Below are 22,986 nucleotides of genomic sequence, written 5' to 3'. Positions count from 1 at the left end.
TGTTACTTACTTCAGTATTGTGTCATGTGTTTAACTGCTCTATGACTTTAGAAAGTTTCAGAAAGGTCGTCCATGGGTCCACTGAATAAAGAAGAAAATCCTTGTTTGCACTGTTGTGTCTTGTGTATATTTATGTATACAGCTGAACAGCAGAAATCAACAGGTTATCACATACTCCTGAGTAGAGAAATCTCAACCAGCTTGTGGAACTTTGCAAATTCTGATGGAGAGTCAGATGTTTTACACACATGTGGCCATGGGAGGCAGAGGAGTGGCTACAGGCTTGCTTTGAGTCAATGGGCTGGGCCGTGTTCAATGACAGCAGAGGATCTGAACAAATATGTTACAGTCGTCACAGACTGTCTTCATAAAGAGAGCTGTAGACAAGTGTCCCCCAACAAAAATCATTCAGAGTGATGAACTAAGAGATTCGCAGTCTGCTAAGGGCCAGATCAGTGGTGTTTAGGTCAGGCTACCGAGTAAAATCCAGGTATGATCTCTGGAAAGCTAATCTCACATGTGAAGTGGCAGTTTGGAACAAATTGTGAATCACTGAAGGATGCTTGACAGCTGTGGCAGGGCTTGAATGCTATCAACTCCTACAAAGTGAAGCCAAGCAACGTATATGACAACACGTTTTCACACCCAGATGAGTTCAATAGCCTTTTTTGCTCACTTTGACTGTCAAAACATGGACGCACCTTCATGAACTTCCAAGCTGCTGATAATCCGGTGATATCAGTCTCTGAGGGTGATTTGAGAGCATCCTTCAGGGGGGTGAATTTACGGAAAGCATCCAGCCGAGATGGGGTACCTGGTAGAGTGCTGAAAACCTGTGCTACTCAACTGGCTGGTGTGTTCACTGATATCTTTAATCTTTCATTCCAGCAGTCTGAGAGACCCACCTGCTCCAAGCAGGCTGCAACTGCACCAGTGCCCAAGAAGAACATGGTAACCTGTCTCAATGACTATTGCAACACACACAAGATGCTGGAGGAACTCTGCAGGTCAGGCAACATCTGTGGAAATAAATAAACAGTTGACCTTTTAGGCCGAGACCTTTCTTCAGGGCTGAGAATGAAGAGCGAAGACACCAGAATAAAAAGCGAGGGGGAGGGGAAGGATGGCTGGGTGATAGCTGAAACCAGGTGGGTGGGAAAGATAAAGGCTGAAGAAAAAGGAATCTGATAGGAGAGAAGAGTGGACCATGAGAGAAAAGGAAGGAGGAGGGGACTCAGGGAAGTCATAGGCAGGTGAGAAGAGGTAAAAGGCCAGAGTGCAGAATAGATATCTAGTAACACTTAGAACCAGTGTGATGAAGTGCTATGAGAGGTTGGTGTTGAAGCATATCAACTCCTGTCTGAGGAGCACATTGGATCTCCTGAACTTTCCCCACATCATAACAGATTAACATCAGATGCCAGTTTATTGGCTCTCGACTCAGCTCTGGAACATCCAGGCAGTGAAGATACACACTTCAGGATATTCCTTATTGACTACAACTCTGTGTTCAATACTATCATCCTCTCAAAAGTAATATCAAAACTGCAAGATCTAGGCCTCAGTACCTCCTTGTCAACTGGATCCGTGATTTCCTCATTTACAGACTCCATTCTGTACAGATCGGCAACAATATCTCCTTCACAATCATCATCGGCACAGGTGCACCACTGGACTGTCTTCTTAGCTCCCTGCTCTACTGGCCTTATACTTACGATTGTGAGGGAGAACAATGCTATATTGAAGTTTGCTGAGGACATGACTGTTGTAGGCTGATTCAAAGATGGTGTCATATCAACATATAGGAGGGAGATTGTGAACCTGTCTGAGTGGTACCACAACAACAACTTCTCAGTCAACGTCAGCAACACCAAGGAGCTGATTACAGGCAGTCCCCAAATTACGAATGTCCAACTTATGGACAACTCGTACTCACGAATGGAGGGAAGAGAACACCGTCTGCCATTTTAAGTTGGATCACGACGCTGTCCGCCATATTAAGTCGTTGCCGTTAACACTGTGTTGAGTGTGTAACTTTGTATTTGGCTTAAATATTTCTCAGCAGGATTCACCCCCCCCCCCACTTTTCCAGTCAGCACCACCCCTCACTTGTCCCATTTAGCCTGTCTCAGTGCGGGTGGACTTTAGGACCCGGAGCAGCACAAGAACCGCTGCCTGTGGCTGCTGCAGTATTCTTTTTATTAAGTGCGATCGTGAACAATAGCCAGATCGGAAATGCTGATCAAGTCAACTAATTCCTAAAGAGAACACTGATAGGCCAATCAGACGGTTCACTGCTGCTCAGCGATAGAACATAAAATCTGCAGTTTTCTGTTCCATTGATGGAAAACGATCGCGATTGAAAATAAAGTGGAAATAATAAAGCAATTGGAAAGAGGTGAAATGCCATCGGTTATTGGAAAAGCGTTAGGCTACAGTCGGTCAATGATCAGAACAATTTTAATGGATACATGTAAAGGGTAAAGTGAGAATAATGGAGCATGTGAAAGGCCCTGCCCTGATGAAAGCTACAATTATTACTAAGCAACGCAGTGGTTTAATTATTGAAATACATGAGTTTCTTAAGTGCTTTATATGCATAGAAAGGTAAAATATATACTATCTACTAAGACAACCATTTGACTAAATGACGCTAAATAATACCGGATGTACCTGTTCTGACTTACGTACAAATCTGACTTAAAGACAGACTCAGGAACAGAACTCGTTCGTAACCCGGGGACTGCCTATATTGACTACAGGAGGAAGAAACAAGAGGTCTATGAGACAGCAACATCAAATTCCTTGGTGTTATCATTTCTGAGGATCTGCCCTAGGTCCAGCAAGTTACTGCCGTTACAGAGAAGGCACTGCTGCACTTCTACTTTCTTAGAAGTTTGCACAGATTCAGCATGTCATCTCAAACTTTAGAGAAACTTCTATAGATGCACTGTGGAGAGTATACAAACTGGTTGCACCACTGCCTGATATGGGAACACCAATGCTCTCGAACAGAAAAACAAACTATAAAAAGTAGTGCATACAGTCCAGTCCAGCATAGATAAAGTCCTTCACAGCATTGAGTACATTTACAAGGAGTGCTGTCGAAGGAAATCGGCATCCATCATCAAGGACCCCCACCATCCAGACCATGATCTCTTCTTTACTCATTCCATCTGAGAGAAGGTACTGGAGCTCTCAAGTCCCACACTACCAAGGTTCACAAACTGTTATTACTGCTCAACCATCAGGCTCTTGAACCAGGGAGATAACTTAACTGAAGTCCAGTTGCCCTAACACCTATCTGTTCCCACAATCTCTGGACTCATTTTTAAGGACTCTACAACTCATGTTCTAGATATTTATTGCTTATTTATTTTCTCTTTCTTCTTGTATTTGCAGTTTGGTCTCTGTTGTGTGGAGTTTTCCACTGATTCTGTTTAGTTTCTTTCTATTTAAGAAAATGAATTTCTGGGTATATTCTGACATACAGTATATGTATTTTGATAATAAATTTGCTTTGAGCTTGAACTTTGCTATGTGAATGGGTTTCCTCTGTATTCCTCCCATATTATAAAGGCATCTGGTTAGTTTAGTAAGTTGTGGACATGCTATGTTGGTACCAGAAACATGGTTACACTTGTGGGCTGCCCCCAACACAATCCTCAGACTGTATTGACATACAAAACAACTCATTTTACTACATTTTGATATACTCGTGACAAATAAAGCTAATCTTTATCTTTTCACATACTTTATTACTTACATCCTTCATATACATGAGAAGTAAAAATCTTTGTTACATCTTCATCTAAATGTGCAATGTGCAATTTATTGTAATTTATAATAAATAGTATGTACAAAGGACAGTCAATATAACATGCAGCATGTAAAGAAAAATCTCTTCTAATTTTAAAATCATCATCACCATCAACATCATTGTCAGAAGAGAGGCTCCCAACAAAACTCCCATTTCTAACTGAATATATCTCTAGATCCATTATAACTTCTAGGAGAAAAATGCAGCTTCCAAGACAAGCCAATCATTATTATCATTTCAGCTCATAACAACCAACTTGGGTGGCTTTTGCACACTGGTATGGTCTTTCATTGATTTTATTATGGTTATTTTTCTATTATGGAGTTATTGAGTATGTCCCCAAGAAAAACAAATTGAGGGTTGTATATTGTGAGATATATGTACTCTGATAATAAATTTACCTTGAACTTTGAGATGTATAGTAGTTAGAAACAAACCCAGTTATTGATCAGAATCTTGAAGTACATTTACTCGGCCCTTCATGTCTAAGAATTGTAAGTGGTCTGATTACTAAACAAACTGTTGATCCACTGTTAATAATTCATGAAAAAATTTGTAACAAAACCACTAATATATTGTTTTCCACTATGAAAGACTGATATTTTAGGAGGAGGGTTATTAATATTCTAAAGTTTTTTTTTATTCATTTCATCCCTCCTGGCCAAATATTTCACCTTTCATCTTCAAAAGGTGCTGAAAATAACCTGCTGTATGATTACACAAGCAATGGATGCTTTCTTAAACCTTTCCCAAGTGGCCATATTAAATGGCTGAGTCTAAATAATAAGTATGAGCAGAACACTTTAACATGGGGCCACTGTAGAACCCATTCAATGGTGTCACATGACCATGTCTTTTCATTGGGAAATACTAAGGGTTATAACTGAGTGGCATGCTCTAAATTACTGGTTCTTGGAGATAATAGCAAAGAGGAGGTTGAAATCCAATTTGCTGTGCTCTTCCAGAATCTCTGTAGGACAGAAACCTTGTGGGAAAGTACCTATTCCTGTGCATGGAAATGCATCAAGCTGCAACACTTAACCATGAGATACACAAAACATACTGAGTGCCTTTATCTGATTTTCATGTTCACCAAGTTTCAGATTATTTGCAGAAAGTGGTGTAAGTTCAGGAGGAAGTGTGAGTGCAACGAGCACTGGGATAAAAGTGTTATAGTTTGCTTACTCTCCCCTGCTTCCATGGATGATTTTTTTTCCCCCTTTCTGTTTTCAGTTTTGAACTTCAATGATGACTACTGCATGGAGGTCAAACCTAGGATCCTCCTCATGGGATTGAGAAGAAGTGGCAAATCTTCCATTCAGAAAGTGGTCTTTCACAAAATGTCACCTAACGAGACACTCTTCTTAGAAAGTACCAACAAAATCTGCCGTGATGATATCTCCAATAGCTCTTTTGTCAGTTTTCAAATCTGGGATTTCCCTGGGCAGATTGACTTCTTTGACCCAACTTTTGATTATGAGATGATCTTCCGAGGAACAGGGGCCTTGATATTTGTGATTGACTCACAGGTAAAATACCCTGATCTTGATGCCAATATCGTATGTGATTTTGTGCTAATTTACATATTCCTGCTGAGAATTGTTGGGGTCAGGAAAAAGGTACATTAAGCAATTGCAGTGCAACAGTGCAGCAAACTTCAAATGTATCAGATGCTGGGAAATTACAAATGAGTGTTTCTTTGTGATTCTGCCTAGGATATCTAGAATTGGAGAGGGCATGGGGAAGGGATGGCTTGTGATGAAGATCAGCTGCCAGGATTGCAGGAGAGAGGTAACAGTCGGTAGTGCTTTTGGTTGGGTTGTTTGTTGGTCAAACACAGAGTCCTGCATCAACAGTCAAAATGGGTGCTGCATTTGATGGTTGGGAAGTCAGAATTGGTTTGGGATATTAGGATTGCAGTTTGGGATTTTGTGGTTTGATTTGCAGATTGGAACGGATAAAGTAACTGGTCAATTCGAGAAATTAAGGGGTGGAGGGAATTGAGGGTCAAAACCTTGGAAATGGTGGTGTATTTTTTTTCTACTACTGCTGGGGGAAATGCAAGGGGATGTTTCGTCGTCATCTGAACCCTTAGTGCCTAGGTGGCACATGGGGCCAAGGGGATGGTTAAAGGGTAAGTAATGTATAGACCTGAGTCATTTTCTCAGTCCTGGCCTGGGATTGTTTTGGTGAGTTTCGTTGAAACACACTTCACAGGCATATTGGAAATTTGCTTTTGCTTGAATGGCTTGTGAACTGCATGGACCATTTGCACACATGGGAACTCCTGGGAGAGGTGTCAGCTGCAAGCAATGGCAGTGAAGCATAGTGGATCAATCACATGCAAGGTGCAGAACATAAATTGCAGTCTGTGGCCCAAGTATTCATTAAGGCTGTGTTTTTCATTGCAAACGGATCAAAAAGATGTGCAAATACATCATATTAGCTCATCCAATTTTACGACATTCCAATATCTTAAATAATGTTCAAAGTAAATTTATTATAAAAGTACATATATTTTCTTGCGGGCATTCACAGTAAGTGCAAAGATACACAATAGAATCCTTGAGACACTGTACTTGACAGACAGATAAACAATCCATATGTAAGATAACAAACTGTGCAAGGACAAAAAGAAAAAGGGGGAAAAGCAATAAATATCGAAAATACTATTCTTTAAAATTGAGTCCATATATTGTTAAATCTCTTCTGTGTTGGAGTGATTGAAGTTATCCCTTCTGGTTCAAGAGCCTGATGGTTGAGGGATAATTACTGTTCCTAAACCTGGTGGTGTGGGACTTAAGAGAGGTCCTTGATGATTGATGCTGCTTTCCTGCAATAGCACTCCTTGTAAATGTGCTTAATGGTGGGGGAAGGCTTTAGCTGTGATAGATTGGGCTGCACCACTACATTTTGCTTCTTTTGGTTCAAGGGTACTGATGTTCCTATACTAGACTGTGATGCAACCAATCAGTATACTCTCTACTGTGCATCTATAGAAGTTTGTCAAGTTTTAGATGACACGCCAAATCAGTGGATACTTCTAAGAAAGTAGAGGTGCTGCTGTGCTTTCTTTGTAATGGTAGTTACATACTATATCAAGGACAGATCCTCCGAATAACACCAAGGAATTTAAGGTTCCTGACTCTCTCCACTGCTGATTCCCTGATGAACACTGGCTCATGTACCTCTGGTTTTCTCCTCTTGTAGTCAATAACCAGCTGTTTGGTTTTGCTGACATTGAGTGAGAGGTTGTTGCTATGGGACCGTTCCGCCAGAATCTCACTGTCCCTCTGCATGCTGATTCGTCACCACCATTGAATTGGCCCGCAACAGTGGTGTCATCGGCAAACTTGAACATGGCATTGGAGCTGTGCTTAGTCTCAAAGTCAAAAGTACAGAGCAAGTGGAGTGGGTCGAGCATATTCAAAAGGATTTCAGTAGATTTGGTCATAGTTACCAGTTTCTAAATCAGATTAGATTCATGGGGGATGATTTTGAGCTGAGATGACGGCATTTCTATGGAACAATGAAAAAGTATACCTCACATGAGTTTCCTTTTGACTATCTGTGATCAAATGACAAATGTGTTCCTTTCTGTGTTTTCCACCTCTAGTCACAATTCATTATTTTTTTCACCTTTGAGATCTACTAATCTTGTTGCTAATTGCTTAAGATATTAGGTTTTATATCTTTCTAATAAATTATCAACTTGCTTTACATTCATAAAACATTCCTTCACTGAAAATATTGTCTGTGTAATTGAACACCCAAATCATCATCAGAGCTAAAGTCTTTCACAGAGTCCTAGAGTCAAAGAACATGACAACACAGAAACAGACCCCTTTTTGCCCACCTAGTCTGGGCAGAACCATTAATCTGCCTGGTCCCATCGACCTGCACACGGACCGTAGCCTTCCATACCTATGGTATCCATGTACCTATCCAAATTTCTCTTTAAATGTTGAAATCAACCCTGCATCCAACATTAGTGTTAACAGTTCACCACCCTTAGAGTGAAAAGGTTCCCCTTAAATGTTTCACCTTTCACCCTTAACCCATGACCTCCTGTTGTAGTCTCACCCAAACTCAGTGGAAAAAGCCTGCTTGCATATACCCTATCTATACCCCTCATAATTTTATATACCTCTATCAAATCTCCCCTCAATCTAGGAAATAAAGTCCTAACCTATTCAACCTTTCCCGATAACTTAGGTTGTCTTGACCCAGCAACATTCAAGTAAAATTTCTCTGCATTCTTTCAATCTTATTTACATCTTTCCTGCAGGTAGGTGACCAAAGTTTGATACAATACTCCAAATTATGACTCACCGTACAACTTGAACATAACATAACAACTTCATTGATTTATGAATGGCCAATGTGCCAACAGCTTTCTTTATGACTCTATCTACCTATTTACTTTAATTATGGATCTGTATTTCCAGATCACTTTGTTCTACCGTACTCCTCAGTGCCTTACCGCTTACTGGATAAGACCTACCCTGGTTGGTCCTACTGAAGTGCAGTACCTCACATTTGTCTGCATGAAATTCCATCTGATATTTTTCGGCCCAGTTTTCTAGGTGGTCCACATCCTGCTGCAAGCTTTGGTAGTCTTTCTCGCTGTTCACTACACCCTTCAATCTTGGTGTCATCCATAAATTTGCTGATTTAGTTTTCCAATCATCATACAGATCATTGATATAGTTGGCAAACAACAATGGACCCAGCACTGACCCCTGTGCCACACCACTAGTCACAGGCCTCTAGTCAGAGAGGCAACCATCTACTACCACTCTCTGGCTTGTGCTGCAAAGCCAATTTCTCATCTAAATTACCAGCTCATCTTGAATTCCAAGCAACTGAACCTTATTGACCAACTTCTCATTCAGGACCTTGTCAAAGGCCTTGCTAAATTCCACGTAGACAACATCCGAAGTCTTGCTTTCATCAACTTTCCTGGTAACTTCCTCGAAAAACTCTCTAACATTGTTTAGACATGGCCTATCATACACAAAGCCATGTTGACTATCCCTAATCATTTCTTGTCTATCCAAATACTTATATATCCGGTCCCTTAGAATACCTTCCAATAACTTTCCCACTACTGATGGCAGGCTCACTAGGCTGGCTTACTCTTAGAGCCTTAAACAATGGTACATTAGCCATTCTCCAAACCTCTGGCACCTCATCCGTGGCTCAGATTTTTTTTTAACTATCTCTACTAAAATCTTAGCAATTTCTGCACCAGCCTCCCACGATATCCAAGGAAACATCTGGTCAAGACCTGGGCATTTTTACACACAATTTGCCTCAAGACATCAAGCACCTCCTCCACTGTATAGGGCCAATGACCTCGCTGCTGCATTGCCTCACTTCTGTAGACTGTCTGTCCATCTCCTGAGTAAATACAGATGCAAAAAATCCATTTAAGATCTCCTCCATCTCTTGGCTCCACGTGTAGATTACCACTCTGATCTTTCAGAGGACCATTTTGTCCCTTGCTGTCCTTTTGCTCTTAACACAGAAGCTCTTTGGATTCCCCTTCACCTTGTCTGCAACCTCATGCCTTCTTTTATCCTCCCTGATTTCCTTCTTAACTGTTCTCTTCAATTTCTTATACTCCTCAAGTACCTCACTTGGTGTGAGTAAGCCTCACCAGCAGGTTCAGAAACAGTTATTACCCCTCAACCATTAGCTCTTGAATGAAAGGGGATAACTTTTCTCAAGTTCAGTTGCCCCATCGAAATGTTCCCACAACCTATGGACTAACTTTCAAGTTCTCTTCATCTCATGTTCTCAATATTTATTGCTTATTTATTAAGTATTATTCTTTCTTTCTTTTGTATTTGCACAGTTTGTTGGCTTTTGCACATAGGCTGAACGCCCAAGTTGATGCTGTCTCATTATTATTATTTATTGCATATGTCCACAAGAAAATGGATCTCAGGGCTGTATATGGTGACACACATGTACATTGTTCCTACCTGCCTATACCTGCTATGTATCTCCTTACTTAACCAGAGATTCAATATCTCTCAAAAATCAAGATCCTTAAGCTTATTATTCTCACCTTTTAATCTTCCAGTAACATACAAACTCTGTATTCTCAACATCTCACTTTCCAAGAACACCTTAGCCAGAAAACAATCTGTCCCAATCCACACTTGCTATTACCATCAAAATCCTTGCACAAACTTCTGTCACTTGCCCTGTCTCATTCCCTAATAGGAGATCAGGTATTGCACACTCTTGAAATATGGGTGTGTGCCTAAGACTTTTGCACAGTATTGTAAGCTCTGTAAGCTGTTTTTTTAAAATATAATTTTCTGTGTAGATTAATTTTGATTTGATTTGAAGCACATGGTGGAAAAACATCCATCTCCATCCTCTATTTTTCCTTGGAATAGCAATATCTGTGAGATCAGCTTTTGTTAATATTGGTAAACATTTAGAATATACAATACTGTGTCAATGTCTCAGGCACCCAATCTGTATATATGTGACTGTGACATATGAGACTAAGAGAAAAAGGATAGCAAGGGTCAAAATGGTCCTCTGAAAGATCTGAGTGGTATTCTGTGCTTGGAGCCAAGAGATGGGGGAGATCTTAACTCATAAGTTTGCGAATATTTGGCATGACACCTTAAATTTTGACAAATCTCTATAGATGTGTGGTGGAGAGTATATTGACTGGTTGTATCACAGCCTGGTATGGAAACACCAGTGCCCTTGTACAGAAAAGCTGACAAAAGGTAGTGGATACAGCCAGTCCATCATAGGTAAAGCCCACCCCACCATTGAGCATATCTACACACAGCACTATCACAGGAAAGCAGCATCCATTATCTAGGACCCTCACCATCCAGACCAAGCTCTCTTCTCGTTGCAGTCACCAGAAAAAAGGTACAAGAGCCTTGGCACCCACCTCACCAGGTTCAGGAACAAGTACTATCCCTCAACCATCAGGCTTATGAACCAGAGGAGATAACTTCACTCAACATGACACACCCCATTGCTGAACTCTTCCCAGAACCTATGGACTCACTTTCAAGGATCCTTCATCTCGTTCTCGATATTTATTGTTTTCTTCTTATTATTTTTTTTAATATTTGCACAGTTGTCTTTTGTACACTGGTTGTTTGTCTATCCTTTTGGATGCTGTATTTTATTGATTGTGTTTTGTTTCTAATACATACTGTGAATACCTACAAGAAAATGAATCTCAGGGTTGTATATGGTGACATGTATGTACTTTGATAACAAACGTACTTTGAATTTTATACAAACATCCAGATGAGGAGGAAATTGGCCTACTGTAGTAATTCTGTTTTATCCTTAAATACACATTCTGAAATATAATTTTTTTCTTTTGATGAAATTCAGGATGATTATATGGAAGCCTTGGCCAGACTGCATCTTACTGTATCCAGGGCATACAAAGTGAACAAAGAGATCAATTTTGAAGTTTTCATTCATAAAGTAGATGGTTTATCTGATGACCATAAGATAGAAACACAAAGAGATATCCATCAACGAGCAAATGACGACCTTGCAGATGCTGGTTTGGAAAAAATTCATCTCAGGTGAGAATCCCTTGAAAGTATAATTCTTGCTATGCACTGAATGCCTCTAGTCTGGCAATGAAACCTTGGTAATGCAAAATGTATCTTGTGTGTAAGTACTGATTTAAGCTAGTTCTGTATCATGTATGTATTGTGCAATTTCAGATCCTACATCAGTTTTCAATCAGATTTGCATTGTAAAACTTTCAGTGATTATATGTGGGTGTTTATTGAAATGTGTGTAAAATAGAAGGGTAAGTATTTTAGGTCAACCACTTTTGTTGCTTTTGCTGTACTCTAATAAGAGGAGCCTATTGCTCCTCTATTGCATTTGTTGGTAAATTCAGGAAACAACATTATTCAAATGCTAGAAAAAATTCTTCATATGAGAAGCCATTTGAGAATAATTGAATGAATTCCTTGAAATTAAAAGAAATTGTAACTTTTCTCTACCTCACTAAAACATGCACATTTCTGATCCGTCAAAGAAAGCAGAGGATTATTACCATTATCATCACTAAGGATATGTTCTCCTTCTTCAAAGAAATGGGCTTCCCTTCCTCTACCATTCCGTCACTTGTAAGAATGCTATCCCCTTCTCTCAGTTCCTCCGTTTCCATTACATCTGCTCTTGAGGTGAGGCTTTTCATTTCAGAACTAAGGAGATGTCCTTCTTCTTTGAAGAAAGGGGCTTTCCTTCCTCCACCATCAACACCACCCTCAACCGTAACTCTTCCATTTCGCGCACATCTGCCCTCAACCCATCCTCCCATCGTCCCACCAAGGGTAGGGTTCCTCTTGTCCTAACTTACCACCCCATCATCCTCCTTGTCCAGCACATAATTCTCTGTAACTTCACCCATCTACAACAGGATCCCACCACCAAGCACATCTTTTCCTCCCCAACTCTTTTGCTTTCTGCAGGGATCACTCCCTAAGCAGCTGCCTTGTCCATTTGTCCCTCCCCACTGATCTCCCTTCTGACACTTATCCTTGCATGTGGAACAAGTACTACACTTGCCCCTCCTCCCTCACTACCATTCAGAGCCCCAAACAGTCCTTCCAGGTGAGATGACACTTCACCTGTGAGTCTGTTGGAGTCATCTACTGTATCAGGTGCTCCTGGTATGACCTCCAGTATATTGGTGAGACCTGAAGTAGATTGGGAGACCTCTTTGCCGAGCACCTACACTCCATCTGTCAGAAAAAGCGGGACCTCCCACCCATTTTAATTCTATTTCCCATTTCCATTCTGACATGTCAGTCCATGGTCTTCTCTACTGTCACAATGAGGATACACTCAGGTTGGAGGAACAACACCTTATATTCCATCTGGGTAGACTCCAACCTGATGGCATGAACATCAATGTCTCGAACTTCTGGTAATGACTAACCCACACCCCCCTACCTCACCATCCCCCATTCCAATTTCTGTCTCTCTCACCTTATCTTCTTCCCTGCCCATCACCTCCCTCTCGTGCTCCTCTCCCTTTTCTCTCTTCCATGGCCTTCTGTCCTTTCCTGTCAGACCCCTTTTTCTCCTGCTCTGTATCTCTTTCACCAATCAACTTCCCAGCTCTTTACTTCATCCCTCTCCCCCTCCCAGTTTCACCCATCACCTTGTGTTTCTTCCTCCCCTCCCACCACCCTGTTCCTCTGACTCCTCATCTTCTTTTCTCCAGTCCTGATGAAGGGTCTCAGCACGAAACATTTACTCTTTTCCATGGATGCTGCTTGGCCTGCTGAGTTCCTCCAGTATTTTGTGTGTGTTGCAGAGGATTATTGCACAGAATTGGAGCATGGGTCTTTTCATAGATGAATCATGTTAAGGCAGGCAATGCTAAACTATTGATTGGAGAGCATAACTTCCTAGTTCTGAATTATATTTGTGTCATGCTGAAATGCCAGAAGCTTACAATACACAAAATGTCATTCTGGAACTAAAGGTTTCAAATGGAAGGAGAACATTGCTGAAGTGTTATTTTACCAATTCATTGGATATAAGAGGATTTCCTTGAGAGTTCAACCAGGCTAAAAATGTTTACCATTTGGCTTGCAGTACCAAAACAAAACAGGAAACAAAATGTCTGTCTTCTATCCCTCTCAGGCAAATAACAGACACAATAGACAAAGGAGAGTAATTGGATGCTATTTACTTGGTTTTTCAAAAGGCCTTTGACAAGGTGCCACACGTGAGATTACTAAACAAGATAGAGCCCATTGTATTAAAGGAAAGATAAAAGATTGGCTGACAGCAGGAGGGAATGAGTGGGAATATAAGGGGACTTTTCTGGTTGGCTGCCGGTGACTAGTGGCATGCTGCAAGGGTCAGTGTTGGGGCCACTTCTTTTCATGCTGTATGTCAGTGATTTGGATCACACAATTTATGGCTTTGTGGCCAAGTTTGTGGACAATACCTGGATAGGTGGAGGGACATGTATGTTGAGGATGCAGAAGGACTTGGACAGATTAGGAGAATGGTCAAAGAAGCGGCAGATGGAATATCATGTAGTGAAGTGTATGGTCATGCACTTTGGTAGAAGAAATAAAGGTGTAGACAATTTTCTGAACAGGGAGAAAATTCAGAAATCAACAGGTCCTTGTGCGGGATCCCTTACAGGTTAGCTTGCAGGTTGAGTTGGTGGTAAGGAAGGTAAATGCAATGTTAGCATTCATTTCAAGAGGACTAGAATATAAGAGCAAGGATGTAATGCTGAGATTTTAATAAGACATTGGTCAGATTGCACTTTAAGTATTGTGAGCATTTTGGGGCCCCTTATCTAAGTAAGTATGTGCTGGCATTGGAGAGGGTCTAGAGGAGGTTCATGAGATTGAATCTGAAAATGAAAAGTTTAATGTATGAGGAGCTCTGGGCCTGTGCTCATTGGAGTTTAGAAGAATCGGGGTGGGATCTCATTGAAATTTATCAAATATTGAAAGGCCTATGGAGAGGATGTTTCCTATATTTGGGGACACTAGTACCAGAGGGTACAGCCTCCGAATAGAGGGATGACCATGTAGAACAGAGATGAGGAGGAACTTTTTTAGCCACAGAAATCTGTGGAAGCCAAGTCATTGGGTATATTTAAAGCAGAGGTTGATAGGTTCTGATGAATTAGGGTATCAAAGATTATGGGGAGAAGACAAGAAAATGGTGTTGAGAAGGATAATAGTGGAATTTGAATGGCAAATAGCCTAATTCTGTCCCCATGATTTTATATGGTCTATGCTCTCACCAGCAGAGGCATATGATTCATTTTCAGTGGGAATACCATCTCACCAAACATATTCCTGTCCCCCTGACCCTGTAAGATCCACTAGAGCTGGGCTTAAATGAGAACTCCATCCTACAACAAGTGCAAAAAAATTGACAACTATGCCTGCAGGCATATAAAAATGCATGTGAAGCAATAAGTGAAATAAAACTGGAAGATGTATTTCAATGAAATTTTTTAAGCTGGGAAAGGGAAATGAGACAATTGAAATTTCCACCTGATGCTGTGTAATATACCTGTCTTAAATGATAAATCCGTGGAAAGGATTTGTAAATTAAGATTAAGATACTAACATGCTCTCTATAACCCTCAATTATCAGGTCTAACATTACAATGAGTAATGATGTGAGGGAAATATAAAAATCTAAGGAATATTTCTCGAACAACCTTGTGTAAGAAACCATTTGCTTTGATCCCATTATGGTTTTTGGTGTTAAGAAGATTATCAATGATGATACTGCTTCAGATTGACAGTGGGCTCTGAAGAATGGCTTTAGAGTTGAGTGCAGTAGAAGAAATTATCTTGATGTTCCCATGATAATCTAGAAGATTTGTTCATAATAGAGTTGATTTTTTTCTCTGCATTTTGCATAATTTATACTTTTTAAAGAGGTTAACAATATCTAGTTATTAACAGTAGTTCTTTTATTTCCCACAGTTTCTATTTGACAAGTATTTATGACCATTCAATATTTGAAGCATTTAGCAAAGTGGTGCAGAAACTGATTCCTCAGCTTCCAACCTTAGAGAATCTATTAAACATCTTTATCTCAGTAAGTTCTATTTCTTAACTATTATAGCTATTAGGCTAGCAAAATCACATTGGTGTATTTTTAAATAAGTTTGTTTTAGAACATTCCCTTAAGTTTGAATTAATGGTGAAAGTTACAATTATCTTGTTGAAAACTTCCCATACTTTGAGAATGGCAACATGTAATGATATGAAAATTAAAACAAACTACAGATGCTTGAAATCTAAAGTAAAAACAAAATTGTGGATTTACTCTGCAGAGTGTTTGCACCCATTCAAAGAGAAGCAGGGTTAATGTTCAGATTGAAGACCCTTTGTCAGAATTGGGAAGGAGTGGCAAGAAATTTATTGTACCAAGAGAGGGTAGATGTCTCTGTTAAGGTAAAGCTGAGGTTACCATGGTGATATTGTCAACAAGGCTATCTTGCCAATGAATGAGTGGGAAGTAGGTGTAAAGTGCAAACAGAAATGAAAAATACATCCTAGGTGTTGAAGTACAGAGCATGAAGGCAAGATCAGCAGATTTAGGCTAGCCATGTCCTCCTTCGCTTTCACGGGGCTTGGGGGAGGGGGGAAAGAACAAGCTAAGCCAATATCTTAGATGGACAACTGATACAGATGAATCAAGTAACCTAAATTATTGAGTTCAGAAAGCTGCAACATGCCTTGATGAGGATGAAAGAGTTCCTCAAGCTTGCGTTGGGCCTCATGGTAACACTGCAGAAGACCACAGTCCGATGGATCAGAATGGACATGGGATGGAGAATTAAAGTGAAAGGCAACAGGAAGCTACTTGGTTATTATACTTCACACAACCAGACCAAAGATGATTATTTAGGAAATCACCAATCTGGAAAATAACTACACTGTAAATGTGATTGATTTAATGCGCATAATTTTTATGTAACTACTCACCATTTAAATCTATCCTGAAGACTCATGGGAAGAAATTGCCATGAGCTAGACTCGGCATTCAGAATACATTCAAATAACACACACAAAATGCTGGAGGAACTCAGCAGGCCAGGCAGCATCTATATTAAAAAAAGCCTGGCCTGCTGAGTTCATCTTCATTTTGTGTGTGTTACTTGGATTTCCAGCATCTCCAGGTTTCCTCTTGTTTGTGTTTGGAATACATTCACTTTGTTTGCTGTTCAAGTATCTATTCAGTGCAAGTTCAGTCATATACTCTACCCCTTCTGCCTCCAAATAATTCCTTGATTAAGTGTTGTCAATGACACACTGAGGATATCAAAGAACGGACGAAGCATCTCCACTCCATCTAACTTGCTGCACCACTGAAAGCAACAGAGTACCGTAAAAGGAAATGTCATTAGCTAATTTGTTGCAAAGCAGCATTCTTTTTGAAAGTTAGGATAAACATCTGCTGCTGAGTTTAAATATGCTACTGAAATAATTAAATGCTTATAAAATAAATGTTTTTCTTAATAGACAGATAACACCTAGTTGATTTTCTGGGGATGATAATGGAAAGTTAATCTTATCTGTTTTTTCCTTGAGTCCTGTATAACAAGGACATTTAGGTAATGATCTAAATAGATTAAGTTCAAAGTTGTTTTTGGAAAGGAAGACAGCATATTTAAAAGTGCAAGAGATTGTTATATTTAATTATAGTCATATCATGTTTTAATTGTTAGAAACAACATATCAGTTCTGCCTCACTCACATTATAAACCATCTAATTCTAGCCATTTTAAATTAAAATTCACTGGATTATTATTTAGGTCACATTCCATGTGGTCCCTAGGATCTGAACTGCAATGAGTGAAAGTGAATATCTGACCAGATTCTAGGACTAACTGCATAATCAAGAACTGTGCAAACCATAAAATGAGTTTATAATCTCAGTTTATCTTATAGTTTGATAGTGACCTAATATGACAAAATTGTTTTGAGTTAAAAAGATTTGATAGCATATTGGTGATGCTAAAGCACTTGTAAATTCAAGGCTTTGATGATCCACAGAAATCAAATCACTCAAAGTAAATTTATTATGCAATTTCATCTGTGTCACCATATACAACTCTGAGATTCATTTTTTGCAGGCATACTCAATAAATCCACAATAGGATTAGGGTGTCACGGTAGCACAGTGGTTAGCGCAATGCTTTACTGTACAGGTGACCTGGGTTCAATTGCCTATGAGGAGTTTGTATGTTCTCCCCGTGATTGCATGGGTTTCCTCCGCCTACTCCGGTTTCCTCCCCCAATCCAAAGATATACCAGTTGGTAGGTTAATTGGTTATTGTACATTGTCCCATGATTAGGCTAGGATTAAATTGGGGATTGCGGGGGGGATAAATAGCTCAAAGGGCTGAAAGGGCCTACTTCATGCTGTATCTTAAATCAATAAAAAAAAGAATATCTATTATAGAATCAATCCCCTTTGTTTCGAGAGTTGAACCTGATGGTTGAGGGGTAGTAACTGTTTCTAAACATGGTGGTGTGAATCCTGAGGCTTCTGTGTCTTCTTCCTGATGGCAGCAGCAAGAAGAAAGAGTGTCCTGGGTGGTGGGGAAAACTGATGATGGATGCTGCTTTCCTATGACAGGGTTTCATGTAGATGTGCTCAATAGTGAGGTGGGCTTTACGCATGATGGGCTGGGCTGTATCCACTACTTTTTGTAGGATTTCCCATTCAAGGGCATTGATGTTTCCCTAACACGGTGTGATACTCTCCAGTACACATCTATAGAAGTTTGCTAAAGATTCAGATGCCATGCCAAACAACTAGAAGCACTGCTGTTGATTTTTTTTGGAACTGCCATGTGCTGGGCATAGGACAGGTCTTCCGAAATTCAAATCCTATCACAGCAGTTGGGAAATTTAAATTTGTTTAAAGTAAAAAGCTAATAACAGAAATGAAACCATGAAACTATTAGCTTGTTAATACAATCATTTCATTCACTAAGGTTTTTTGTGATATTAGAAACATTGTTAATTCTTAATTGTCCCTTTAAAATGAATCAGCAAACTATTTATAGTCAGAGGGTAATTCAGGATAGTGAATAATAGCCCTAAATGCAGGAAGATTACACTGTGTGCTCACATAATCATGGATTAATTTTTAGAACATAATATGTATGCAGAAACGATAATGAAATGCCAGGAACTTTTCCCTATTAGTCCCTAATAGTCTCCCTTTTTTACCCATAATTTGAAGGTAGTGGTTGCCTTTTGTCGAATCTGATGCTTCATTCAAGCTTGCCTATGTAAAACAATAAATAGAATAAAAATAAAAAATGCTCGAAAAATCCAGCATTTCTTGTAGTACCAGTAGCTAGAGAAATAAATGCTTTAAGTCAATGACTTTGCTTCAGAGCTCAGCATCAAGTTATTTTTTGCTTTCTAAGGAATTTGGCAAGCCACGTCACACTGTCTTGATTATGTGCTTGTTTCCCAAGATCAGGTTATCAACTTGTATCGATTCTTGCTGATTACAAAATAGATAAAATCGCTTTCATTGGCAGAATTATATCTACCTACTGAACTTCTGCAAAATTATCATAATTGTAGAAAAAGAATTCCATCCTATACGGGGTTACGCTCAGTCAAAAATGTTAAAGGGTAGCTTCACAGGAACAAACAGAAAAAGCACAAGTGCTCAAACTCTGGGGGGGGGGGCAGAAAATACTGTTAAAGTAATCAGCATCAGTAAGGAGGTTATGGCCACTCTGACAATATAAATATTGTCAATTTAATATAAAGGATTTGGCTTCATACCAACCTTCTGTAAATTGAAAAGTGCCCTCTGACTTATTTCGTTATCACTAAATTATGTCAACATCTTTATGTTTTATTTTTGACACAATGAAAGTTATGGTTAGCCCTTACATCAAAGGAACACTTGGAATTTCTGTTTTTTTAAATTCATTTTTGTGACCTAAGCATGGTTCTTAAGTTCAGCCTTTAATACCACTCATAATTGTCCTAGAGCTAAGTAGTTTGCCAGGGCATTTCATAGGGAAGTTAATAGTCAATCATCTTACAATGGATCTTCATATATAGCCCAGACTGTGTAAGAATGGGAGGCACTCTTTGCCAGAAGGAAATGCAAAACCTGTATGTTTTAACAAAAGAAATGAACTGTTATTAAATTTTTATTTTACCTTTTTATGTCAGCCTAATTTAAAGTTTGAAAGTGGTGGGTGCGTGAAATGTACTGCTGGTGATGGTGGTGGGGGCGGATACAATAGGGTCTTTTAAGAGACTCTTAGATAGGTACGTGGAGCTTAGAAAAATAGAGGGCTATGCAGTAGGGTAATTCTTGAGTTTCTAGAGTAAGTTACATGGTCGGCACAACAGTTTAAAGTTCATGAGGTGGCATAGTGGCATTTAGACCAATAGTGTAGGTCTCCAGGATAGTAATCTAATATTTTAACTATGTGGGATACTTCTATAATGACAGTGAAAGTAATTAACTGATTAAGGACCCAACCTGTATTATTAACTTGCTTGAATAATTTTCAATTTTATGTGCACTCTTTAAGTGCACTGATTATCCACATTTTTGGTTTCAAAATTATTTGGCTGTGCACCATTTATAAAATACCACCATTACATAATTGTCTAATAGTATATGTTTTTTTTCCATTTGATTGTGTTTTGTATTTTGCAGAATTCAGGAATTGAAAAGGCCTTTCTCTTTGATGTAGTCAGCAAAATCTACATTGCAACAGACAGTATGCCAGTAGACATGCAAACTTATGAACTCTGCTGCGACATGATAGATGTTGTTATTGATATTTCCTGCATATATGGGTTAGTACACGGCTGGACGTTGTAAAAAGAATGTAAAAAAAGGTGTACATTGTTTCCCAATCTCTGAGATATGTTCAACAAGCCAAACAATACCTGGATGCTAACTGTGTGCAATTTGGGTATTTTATAGAATAATACATCTAAAAGATTTAAAAAATCAAAGCAATAACATTTTGGCTGTGAAAATTGTTTATTGGTTTATTTGCTGGATATAAGCCAACTTTATTGGCACTGTATATTCAAGCTGAATGTGCTTATTAAAGAGCAAAACACCTGCAGATAATGGAAATCAGAAATAATATTGGCATAACTAGCATATATTCCAAAGCTCTAACAGCAGGACACTCCATCCTTCCAGCTACTGGGAGTGTGGACAAGTAAAGGTTAATGGGTAGGGTTTGGAGAGGCATCCCATTGGAGAGACTTCTCAGGAACAGTAGATCCAGGAAGGAGAATTATTATGGCAAGAAAAACTTATAAGGACTTGAATACCCTAACTGAAACCATGGGATTTTGGGAGCTTTGCAATGCATCTGAAAAATTGATGCTAAAGTTGCATTATGCAAAAAGTTAAAGTTCTTTACCTTGATAAGTAATTTTTTAAAAAAAAATTATAATTTAGCAGTAAGCTCTGTAGTTTTGTATGTTATATAAATCAAGAAAGATAGCCTGAAAGGATCTTCAGGCTAGATTTCTAAAAATAAGATGACTCTGAATTTGAAAGCAGTACAGACACCCGTGTGAGCTTGTACTTAAAGTTTTCTGAGATGGCAGGTGTGCTTAAGGACCATCAATAAATATTCATAGTGAGCCCTTTGAGGATAAGGTTTAAGGAGCTACTACATATAACATATAGCATAGGAACAGCCCTTTAACCTCAATGCTTTCTTAAAAGTTCTTTTTAAGTTTTCTGAGGTGGCAGGTGTGCTTAAGGACCATCTTAAGCAGCAATAAATATTCATAGTGAAGTCTTTGAGGATAAGGCTCAAAGAGCTATTACATATAACATATAGCATAGAAACAACCCTTTAACCGCAATGCTTCTGCTAACAATTGTTTTAGTCAGATTTCTGATTCCTATTTCAACTCGTACTCATCTGATTAATTGAGAGCCTCTTTTTGTTTGCAGAATTTATTCTGACATTTTTTGGATGCACAAAATTTTGAGAGGGGCATAGTGGGGTCCCACCTAGGGTCGGTTTACTTTGCATTTGTTTTGGGACGACTATATTACACTCTGCCCATCACCACAGCAGAAATACATGTGGTCATTTCAATGATGCTAACATAGCATCTTCAGCATAAGTAAGGAGTACATTCAGCCAGAGACTCATTCCACCGAGATTTAACACTGAGCGTGATAGGAAGTCATTCCTGCCTGTGGCCATCAAACTTTACAACTCCTCCGTCGGAGTGTCAGACACCCTGAGCCAATAGGCTGGTCCTGGACTTAATTCCACTTGGCATGATTAAGTTATTATTATTTATGGTTTTATATTGCTATATTTCTTCGCTATTCTTGGTTGTTGCAGCTGTAACGAAACCCAATTTCCCCTGGGATCCTGGACTTAATTCCACTTGGCATGATTAAGTTATTATTATTTATGGTTTTATATTGCTATGTTTCTTCACTATTCCTGGTTGGTAACGAAACCCAATTTCCCCTGGGATCAATAAAGTATGTCTGTCTGTTTGTAAATCCTGTTTCTTCTTTGAGTGGAGAGCAGCAATTGTTATTTGGACCAATGCATTGAACATTTCACTGGAGGTGATTTTTGGGCAATATTGATTTGGTTGAATTGGATACTATTAAAACAGCAACAGGTTATCTGAAAGTCCCACACCAATAGGATTAGTTAATATTAAGGACAGGAGCTATTTCTCCCAAAAATTATTAATTTGAAATTTGAAATTTTGAATTTTGCCTTTGCAATCATTTTTTATTTCCTGCATTGTGTAGACTCACTTTGTACCTGCTTTCTGAATCACTTACTCTCCCATTCCCTCTCTTACTTTTGGCTTTCTATTCACTTGCCTAGGGAAGATTGTTGGATTCTGTTTTCAACCTATTCTCATGTACTCACTTTGTCCATTCCTACCCTGTGTTGGAGTGATTCTTTGATTGGAAGTCCTCTTCTGACTTCTTCCTTCAGTGAAAAGTCCTACTGATGACAATTTGAAGTTCAGCTACATTGGCTTGAGGATTCACAGGTTTATTTATAACTTGATTGTGTTGTGACCACATCCACTTCCCTTGCAGTTTATCAGGCAAAAGCTCGTTGATACCAGAAATCTGAATTCAATTAAGGAGAAAGCATTTATGCAAGGTAGCAGAATCTGCTAGTCCTTCCTAGGAAATCATTCTTTATGTTCTTCTTTTCCAGTCTTCGAGAATTTGGTGGAGGAAGTACGTATGACAAAGAATCTGTGGCAATCATAAAGCTGAACAACACGACTGTTTTGTATCTCAAAGAAGTAACAAAATTTCTTGGTCTAGTTTGTTTTCTTAGAGAAGAAAGTTTTGAACGCAAAGGTAATTATTGTGTATTTTCATCACAATAATCACTCATCATCATAAATGCTTACATGATAAAATACTTACAAAAACTTACTATAAAAGAATCCCTTTCAATGAACAGCACATATACAGGTTTTCATATTTGTTAACTGCTGTTCCTGTAATATGGGATATTACTGTGCAACTTAATCTTTGATTTGCTTTGCATTATAATTGGGAAAAATACAAGTTTGGCTGTATTTTCTTAATGACACGTTTAGCATGGGCATTAA

The 22,986-nt window shown here is 39.0% G+C and overlaps 1 protein-coding gene across 2 annotated transcripts in view; it reads left to right on the top strand.

Annotated features, from left to right (window-relative positions):
- LOC132400323 (ras-related GTP-binding protein D-like) overlaps window positions 1-22,986 on the top strand; it is a 30,118-nt gene that overhangs the window by 4,561 nt on the left and 2,571 nt on the right. Inside the window, exons 2-7 of one of the 2 annotated variants that reach the window (XM_059981282.1) lie at window positions 889-1,007; window positions 5,054-5,349; window positions 11,210-11,409; window positions 15,322-15,436; window positions 20,054-20,196; window positions 22,581-22,729. In XM_059981282.1, coding sequence (XP_059837265.1) covers window positions 965-1,007; window positions 5,054-5,349; window positions 11,210-11,409; window positions 15,322-15,436; window positions 20,054-20,196; window positions 22,581-22,729 — 946 coding nt within the window. In that variant the 5' untranslated portion in view covers window positions 889-964. The remainder of the gene's footprint in view (window positions 1-888; window positions 1,008-5,053; window positions 5,350-11,209; window positions 11,410-15,321; window positions 15,437-20,053; window positions 20,197-22,580; window positions 22,730-22,986) is intronic. The other variant, XM_059981281.1, reaches the window with a different exon arrangement.

Source organism: Hypanus sabinus, chromosome 10, assembly GCF_030144855.1.
Source record: "Hypanus sabinus isolate sHypSab1 chromosome 10, sHypSab1.hap1, whole genome shotgun sequence".
NCBI classification, from domain to species: Eukaryota; Metazoa; Chordata; class Chondrichthyes; order Myliobatiformes; family Dasyatidae; genus Hypanus; species Hypanus sabinus.
Note: the sequence above shows the minus strand (reverse complement) of the source record. Positions and strands in the feature narration are given on the sequence as shown.